The sequence below is a fragment of the Lipotes vexillifer genome, unplaced genomic scaffold (assembly GCF_000442215.2).
Source record: "Lipotes vexillifer unplaced genomic scaffold, Lipotes_vexillifer_v1.1 scaffold37, whole genome shotgun sequence".
Lineage (NCBI taxonomy): Eukaryota > Metazoa > Chordata > Mammalia > Artiodactyla > Lipotidae > Lipotes > Lipotes vexillifer.
Genome location: NW_006791811.1, coordinates 2,481,800 through 2,491,194, shown reverse-complemented (window position 1 = coordinate 2,491,194; position 9,395 = coordinate 2,481,800). Strand labels below are relative to the sequence as shown.

Here is a 9,395-nt window from a genome sequence, read left to right as displayed (position 1 = left end):
AGCGGCTGGGCCCGTGGGCCGTGGCCGCTGGGCCTGCGCGTCCGGAGGCTGTGCTCCGCGGCGGGGAGAGGCCCGCGTACAGCAAAAAAAAAAAAAAAAAGAAAGAAAATATAAGAAGTAACATATATATTCAGTCAGTTTAAACCAGGTTTTCCCTTCCAAAGGAAATGTTTAGAAGACACTCTGGAATATCTAAATACAATATGGATCAACTTTTAAAAGATTTTTATAATTGGAAAAGAAATTAAAATGAACATTTTGAAAAAAATGTAAACATTTAAAAATCAACATTAGACTCCAAAATATAGAAAGGCATGCAGAAAAAGAAGACTAAACTCAGCAAATACTGTTCAAGGGCCGAAAGAAATATTAAAGCCAAGTCACAGGCAGGCAGGAAAGTAAAACAAATGGAAAATTATTTCATGCTTAAATAATTCTCTATCAAAGAAAACAGCATGTCTGATTTCAGAGAATACCTCAGGAAGCAGCATTTTTAGTAATAATAGAAGCAATATCCTTATTCGTTATGTTCTTTCAAAGATGCACATTCCTGAGTCCTAGAAAGGAAGAAATCCTTCCCATCAGCCTTCTCTTGAGGTTCTCTGGTTGGATCCAAATTGCTGGTTTCCCTGGGAAAACTCTTCTCCAGGATTATGAAACCACAGAAGGTCCTTTAAGTCAATGGAACATCACAGTGCAAGTTGCTGCAGAAGGTGGGCTGTGGCCCGGCCCCAGGTCATTTGTGTGTAAAGGGGACCAGCTAGGTGCATGTCCAGCATCCATTAACACACAGGCAGGCAGCAATAGGGCAGCCAGGCACCAAAAAACTCCCAAGAGTCAAGGCACTCTTGCTCCCTCTCCTAAATACAGTAGGCTTCCCTCTTTCTGTTCATGTGTGCATGCCATTCTCTAAACTAGAGGCCGAATCATAACTGCAGCTACTCTGAAGTTCTGCACGCATACCATACACACATATTCAACCTCCACAGCAATACGGTTTATACATACACAGGCACAGAATATAATAATGCAGTGCCCTCTCAGTTAGCTGAACCTTTGGATATGGAAGGCTAACCCTTTAACACCACCACCACACCCCTAGCCCTGCCCCAGGCCTCAAGGGCCTCTAAGAAGGCGGAGCTCATTGTTTTCTGATGCCTGCTGTAAAGCCCACTTCCTCCTGCTTGCCAGCCACGTGCCTCCCAAACTTGTCTCTGCAGCTGCTTCCAAGCCTCACCACCTCTTCTCTCTTTTCTCTGAATTCTCTAGAGCTTTTTCTCTCCTTAGCTTTTCCCATGCTTCTCACTTACACGTGAAAAGACAAGCCTTTTACAGGCATCACAGGCCAATCAGATGGCAATCACAGTATGCGCTGTATAATCTCTGGGTATTCCACTCTGCTCAACTGTTTTCATCACCTACTACTCAATGCTTTTTCTTCAGCATTAGAAACGCTTTTCGGCATTATTCTGGAAGCCTGAGGAGAGAAGGAGGTTGATTTCTAGATAATCTAGCTTGTAGTAGCAGTTCAAGTTCATTTAAATCTGTTGTCATAGACATATTAATTAAGTTGTATTTGATATTTAAAAAACAGCATCCTCATATCCTGGATCCTTGCTGACAAATCAATTTTGGATTCATTTCATTTAGTTTAACCCAAGGAATAATGCAGAAGTGAATATAAGCACTTGTGTTACTAAAATGATCCAAAATTTAGCTTTATAGTTTTATAAATTATTTAAATCACTGAATAGTACTTACTGTTGCATGATAGTTTCTATACATGGGCATTTTTAGTAATTTTGTCAAGTAATCCTCTAGTTGTTTCTGTAATGCAAATATTTTACATTAGAGATATCATCATACTTAGGGGAAAATGTAAACAGTGACAAATGACATGACTGTTCCATCTTAACTTCTGTAAGTTATTTAATTATTTATTAATGTTTTCATTGGACAAGGAACCCTGAATACATCCCTCTCAGAACATAAAAGTTTCAGATAACAAAACAGAACTGACATTCATGTGTTAATTTTCTGGTAAAAAGTGAATTAATCTTCTGCCCTATGCAGCACCATATCACTGAATCAGTGTGGGCAGAAGTGTCCCCTGTCCTGAGGTTTCTGTTCTACTGTTGTACGTGTCTGTACTTTGTCCTACTCTTCTGAGACTCTAACTGTCCCATCTATAGTTTGGGAATGATATTTACATATATTTAGAACAAGCCACTACAAATTCTTTTTTTATTTTTACTTATTTATTTTAATTGAAGTATAGTCGATTCACAATACTGTGTTAGTTTCAGGTGTACAGCAAAGTGATTCAGTTATACATACATACATACATATCTATTTTTCTCAGATTCTTTTCCCTTATAGGTTATTATAAAATATTGAGTATAGTTCCCTGTGCTATACAGTAGGTTTTTGTTGGTTATCTATTTTATATATAGTAGTATGTATATGTTAATGTACAAACTCTTAATTTATCCCTCCCCCCACTTTTCCCCTTGGTAACCATAAATTTGTTTTCTATGTCTGTGAGTCTATTTCTGTTTTGTATATAAGTTCATCTGTATCTTTTTTTAGATTCCACATATAAGCAATATTATATGATATTTTTCTTTCTCTGGCTTACTTTGCTTAGTATGATATCTCTAAGTCCACCCATGTTGTTTCAAATGGCATTATTTCATTCTTTTTTTAAGGCTGAGTAATATTCCATAGTATGTATATAACACATCTTTATCCATTCATCTGTTGATGGACATTTAGGTTGCTTCCATGTCTTAGCTATTGTAAATAATGCTGCAATGAACACTGGGGTGCATGTATCTTTTCTAATTACGGTTTTCTCTTGTTATATGCCCAGGAGTGGGATTGCAGGGTCATATGGTAGCTCTATTTTTAGATTTTTTTAAGGAACCTCCATATTGTCCATAGTGCCCATAGAAGCCACTGCAAATTCTGAAGCAAATATATGGAAATAGATTATTTTAAAAGAGTAGATCTCAGGGTTTCCCTGGTGGCGCAGTGGTTGAGAGTCCGCCTGCCGATACAGGGGACACGGGTTCGTGCCCTGGTCCGGGAAGATCCCACATGCCGCGGAGCGGCTGGGCCCGTGAGCCATGGCCGCCTCCTGACATAGAACACTCTTCCTCTTCTGGGAAAATGCAACCTCCCCAGGGCCAGAGTGGCTTGCGGAAGAAGGGTTACCTAACTAGTTCCAGAAAAGCTAAACCAGCCTGGGTGATGGATCAGCAGGTGAGAGAAGTTGCATCCAGGCCCACCTCACCCCGCAGTAGATGCCATGTTTCTATAGCACTGCAGAAGTATGTTCAGAACAACAGAAGAGCAAAAGGACTCACCCTTCTACCAAAGAACTGTTCTTCTTGGATCATGCTTTCAGATGAACGGGGCAAACTTGGCATCTCTCGAGGCTCTTCTTTGACATTCTGTCTTCTAAATGTGTGTCTAAAACACAGAGACACACACACAGACACACACACACACAGTGCAAACATTTATTAGATTATTCTTTAAACCATGACTGTCATAGTGTCTTTCAGGAGATAGCTTATTTTAAGAAGAGCCTATTTGATAAAATATATCCACCAACAATGGACCAATTAACCAATAACATGAATAAAATATTCTTTCAATCCAACTTGTATACTGGGACAACTTTCTAATTAATTCTGGGACAGTTACCTTCTGGTGGGAATGGGGATTCGGATAAAGGCTTTGTACTTGAGCAGCTCTCTGTGAAATTCTTGGAAGTGCTTGAACTTCCTCTTAACTTGCCATTTAAATTCCCCATGTGTTAATTCAATAGTGTAAAGATTGATGCTTGGTACCTAGAGCGATAAATAAAAATGGTTGATAGTTTAGATAACAACAAAAATTCCAAAATCTCTCCATGAACAATAGCTAAGTAATAAGTAACATGGATGTATCTTTAAATACAGCCTACTTATTCTGTGTAAGTACTGAAGCAAAAAGTTTTCCAAAACGACTGATGACAGAAGTAATATGCTCTTAAATATTCATCTTACGATATACATAAGACAAACTCTGAGTCACACCAAAGGCAAACCCCCATCAGTCCTATTGTTTCACATACACAGACACACACACCCACCCTTGAAACAAGAAACCAGGTAAAAGAGACAATGAGTGAAAGCCCTAATCAGCCATCGGGGGATTGTCCAAAAGTACAAGCAGCGAACAGACAATGGAGGGGGTGAGAGGGAAGCTGGACGAAATGACTTCCATTGTCATTCTTAGCCCACTTCAGCTCTTCACAAAAGACACTAATGCCCTCTCCTTCTGAAATGCCTTGCAAGCTCCATCCTCATCTATAACGTCTCCCTGTCCTGAAGCAATACCAGTGACTAGGAAGGTACAGGATGATTAGAGGGAAAAAAGCAAAAGATCTTCCTACACACAAAATATTTCACCAACTACTTAACTAGAATGAATTTCCACTTAAAATTTTTAAAATATTTCTTACTAAAATGCAAATATATCTTAGTGACTAGTGAATTATTTCAATCAGAAGAGCTAACAGACCTGGGGGATCCAAGTTTTGATTTTGTGGAAAGTGTCAGGAGATGGAGGGATATGTATAAAGCACAGGAGATTGTGGAGAAATTCCCATGGTGTGTGGAGGATAGGGGAGGGTAGTGGACACTGGACCACCTAGAGGGCACTGGCCCCTGCTGGGAGACTGAGGCGCCACAGGTATTGATAAGTGTTGGTGGTGAAATCAAGTAAATGTCTCCTACTTTACTAGCTTATCCAGGCTTTGGTGTCAGCAACCCCACGGGTGATTCCCGGGCTGCTGCCAATCATTCGTGATGTTTGGTATATTTTGCAAACTTCTAAAGCATGGACCACGCTGTGTAGATGTGGTATATAAAAATGAGCACGAGAATCAATGTAACTTGTACTCTTAAGCCTGGAATCCAAACATATCGCCGGTAAATATTCAAATCCAGCTGTTGCTTTGCCTCTAGTTGGGATCCATGACAGTTACTATAACCAGAAGTCGAAAAAACCCAGTTCTGGGGTCTAATATTATATGCTGTCTTTCACCTTGGCCAACATTACAGGCATCATCCTGCATCATGTTTTACAGAGAAGGTTGCAGGAGAACTCAGAGTGGCCAGAAACTCTGCATTCAAGTGAAAAATGCTCAGTTTAAGACAAGCCAAATAAATAAGAAAAATTATACAAGTTAAACAAGCTGCCCCATATCCTAGGATTACATTCCCAATCTAAGAAAACTGAATACTTAAAAAACATTGCAAGTGCCAAGTTTTATCCTTCACACATAAACCCAGAACTTTGGACACTAGACTTCTTAGCAATTCTAAGGCAGTGTAGGGCAATGGAAACAGCCTGTCCCATCCTTTTTGAAGATTTTAAAGGCTTGAAACACTGTAGTGCAGCCTACCAGCTATGAAGCCTTAGCCAAGCACCACTTCTGTCAGATAATATCCCAGCAGAATTACTGGAATTTTTTGGAACTGGAATAGTGTGAGAAGTTTTAATAAAGGGACTGCCCATGAAGGTGTGATAAGAGTAAGGAAACCACAACATGGGGACAGTTACCTGGGACTCAGGAAGGCATCTCCAGTTCCAAAGGGACAAGAGGCAAGACCAGGTGCTGGAGTAGGAAGGAGAGAGCCATGCAAAGAGGCTGCCCTGGCGGGAGGATGCTTTTGGTCAAGGGACACAGCCAGGCCAGGGTGGCCCCAGTCTGGGCTCTCCACTGCCTGAACCCTGCCAGAAGACAAAGGCAAGGAAGCCTTGGGGGGGACAGGGCACAGGGTGGAGAAGGGTGGGAGGAGGAGTGGGAGGGGCAAGTGGGAGATCTCCTGCTGGGGAGGCGGGGCAACGTATGTCCCTCAGGGTTGTGATGAGAGTGAAAAGAGAAATGCCTAACCATGAGCTGGCACACAGAATGCATTCAGTCATTAGAAAAGTGTCATTTTTATTTACCTGGAATCACATTCAAACTGCATGAATTTAGTTCATATTTCTTAGTAAACTAAACACTAAGTAGGATAAGGAAGCTCCTTAGCTTTCCTACACAGACTGAGATTTAAAACAGAACTTGAAATTAATATAATACTGTAAATCAACTATACTTTAAAAATTAGGATCCAAAGGAAAAATTTTAATATATATAAAAAAAGAACAGAACTAAACTCACTTGACTAACAGAAGAGTATGAGCAAAGAGAAGTCCCTGGTTTGGTGGCTTAAATATTTATCTTCATAAATAACATTAGCAGATACTTAGTAATAATAATAATACATAGTATTATACAGTATATCCTTGTATAATACAATATATAATATTCTTATATTATACTATGTATTATTATTATTAAATCCTCATAACAAACCTAAAAGGTATGTCCTATTATACCTATTATTCAGATAAGGAAACTGAGAAACAGAGAGTTTAAGTAAATGGCTGAGGGTCACAATGCAAAGACAGGAATTAAACCATGTGGTCTGGCTCTGGAGTCTGTGCATTTAACTTCCACATGTTATCACCTCTCAATCTAAATGCTGGTAGGCGAAATAAGAAGGCAAAGGTCATTTTAGAGACATTTCTTGGTAGGTTGTGTTCAGTGGTGTATCAGGGAGATGTGGACCCAATTCACAGGAGGAGCCTGAAGGAAAGCTGAATACCGAGGTGGCTGTAAACTAGGAGTCGGGACATGCACAGGTAGGTCAGGACAGAGTGCGAGGCAAAATCATCAGGAAGTGGACAGCACGTGCCACCCTCCAGAGCCTGCCCCTGGAAGAAAGATTATTCTACCCCTCCCCCGAGGCAGGAGCCAATGGCTGCCTTACTCTGCCAGGGCCAGAGCTTAACCTGAACGGACAAAGGCCACCAGCCTGCATCAATGTTCTCTACCCTCAGACTTGACAAGTGTGAAATCCAGTCAGTAACAGAGCAAACGCAGCTACCCTAATAGCTTCTCCTAGTCCAATCCCCTTCAAAAGAATGCAGGTTTGCTTGATGAAAACTCTACTCCCAATGCCTTTCCAGAGCTTAAAAAGAAAACGTGAGTGAAGCTTAAGGGGTGGTGTTAGGAACAAGTCAGAGGGGCAGGGTATGCCAGCAGAATTCTCTCAGCAGCACTTCTGGGCAATGGCACTGGCCAGTGCAGCCTCCTGGCTTTGTTTCTTTCAAGAGCCAGGTAGTATCATTATTTTCTTGCTGAACAAACATTAGGAAAGCTAAACTTTTCCTTGGCTTATATCTGGCGTTCTCGGTGGAAGAGCAATGCCTCATGAGTCCACATTGAACAGAAAACTGGGGAGAGGCCCTTCGCAATTTATTAAACTTATAATCTGTCTTAAGCGCCTTTTTAAAAAAGCATTTTCCAGAATGGGGAAACAGATGTATAAGAATAAAGACTAAATGAGAAGGATGCAAAAACTTGAGAGGTGATGAGCACACAGAAGTGATTAAACAAAAACACAAACCCAAAGTTAAAAGCATAGTCATAGCTAGGAGGAAGGAAACTGCAAGGCAACGTGTTAAATCGTATATATTGACGGATACAAGTTGAGTCTATAAATGCTCTGACCTTTTTTGTAGATGTTAAGCGCTCCACTTCCAGAACTTGAACTTTTATTGGACAGCCGGAGAGATACGTCTGTGTATTAGGCTCCTTAAATCCTTGAGTCTTATAAATAGCAGAGAAAGGGATATACGCTAAAAAATAAATAAGTAAACAAAGTTATTGCAAGAATACAATGATATTAGCATAACTTGCCTTTTACAGGCATCTTTTTCTTTTTCTTTTTTTTTTTTGTGGCCTCTCCCGTTGCGGAGCACAGGCTCTGGATGCGCAGGCTCAGTGGCCATGGCTCACGGGCCCAGCCGCTCCACGGCATGTGGGATCTTCCCAGACCGGGGCACAAACCCGCAACCCCTGCATCGGCAGGCGGACTCTCAACCACTGCGCCACCAGGGAAGCCCCAGCAGGCATCTTTTTTAAGAATCATAACGTGCTACAACAAGAAAACAGCTAATGAAAATGAGCTCAGTGTTGTGACATCAGCAAGGATGATCAATCATCTGCCGGTTATTTCAAATCTGTGCTCTGCCAAGCAACCCTGATACACTCTCTTCTCCTTGCTCAGACCATCAGTCTTTACCTTCCTGTATCCTGGGATCGCTGGGAGACACATCGTAGTCCACCTCCTCTCCCTCAAAGTGGAGCTCCCGCGTGTCCAGATTTTCTATCAAATTACTCATGTCAGCAGCAATTTTCTGCAGTGCAGAGGTATTTACTCTTGGCTCATCTTTCAGTGACATGTTGGCTTGAGACAGGGTAAAAGCAAAGGAAAGAAGAAAAGGGTTACTAGACTTATTATTTTGGTCAAATAGAAAAAAGAACGAAATAATGCCATTTGCAGCGACATGGATGGACCTAGAGATTGTCATACTGAGTGAAGTAAGTCAGACAGAGAAAGACAAACACATGATATTGCTTATATGTGGAATCTAAAAAAATGGTACAAATGAACTTATTTACAAAACAGAAATAGAGTCACAGATGTAGGAAACAAACTTATGGCTACCAAGGGGGAAAAGGGGAGGGAAGGGATATGGGAGATTGGGATTGACGTATACACACTACTATGTATAAAATAGATAACTAATAAGGACCTACTGTATAGCACAGGGAACTCTACTCAATACTCTGTAATGACCTATATGGGAATAGAATCTAAAAGAGTGGCTATATGTATATGTATAACTGATTCACTTTGCTAAACACCTGAAACTAACACAGCATTGTAAATCAACTATACTCCAATAAAGATTAATTTTTTAAAAACCCCAAAACCCTATTTTACTATTTAAATCCAGGCTTAGGTATAGCATAAGGAAACAAGTCAACTAGCTCTATGTGAGTCCCAGTTACCTCAAACAACCTTTTAACTTATTTTCCAGTTTAACATTTAAAGGATTCCTAGCTTGTAAATTAAATTGGAATGAGATACTTACTTGTATCTCAAGTAAGAAAACAAGCAAGAAAAAGACACACCACATTGACTAAATGCCAATATTATCTTTCATCCGATTTTATTAACTTGGGTAAGTGAGGTAGATGGGTTTGGGAATCGTTATCCAGAGAAAAGGAATTGATTCTTGACTCTAACAAATACATGGAAAGAAAGAATACCAGCTAAAATAAGCAACTTTCAATATTTTCTACAGAAAATTTAGGGTATTTTACAATAATTTCAAGATGCAGATTTAAAAAGTATTTTTATGTAGCATAACCTTTCTACATTTCCCCTATAGGTGATATCCCCAGCAAAGCGTATACTATCTTTTTGAGATAAGAGATTTGG

At 40.2% G+C, this 9,395-nt stretch overlaps 1 protein-coding gene across 2 annotated transcripts in view; it reads right to left on the bottom strand.

The window, feature by feature from the left end:
- Positions 1-8,373, bottom strand: part of PLD1 (phospholipase D1) — a 119,132-nt gene extending 110,759 nt beyond the window's left edge. Inside the window, exons 1-5 of one of the 2 annotated variants that reach the window (XM_007464713.1) lie at positions 8,190-8,373; positions 7,616-7,743; positions 3,712-3,857; positions 3,369-3,474; positions 1,762-1,827 (exon numbers count right to left, since the gene is read on the bottom strand). In XM_007464713.1, coding sequence (XP_007464775.1) covers positions 1,762-1,827; positions 3,369-3,474; positions 3,712-3,857; positions 7,616-7,743; positions 8,190-8,349 — 606 coding nt within the window. In that variant the 5' untranslated portion in view covers positions 8,350-8,373. The remainder of the gene's footprint in view (positions 1-1,761; positions 1,828-3,368; positions 3,475-3,711; positions 3,858-7,615; positions 7,744-8,189) is intronic. The other variant, XM_007464714.1, reaches the window with a different exon arrangement.
- Positions 8,374-9,395: the final 1,022 nt, after the last annotated feature.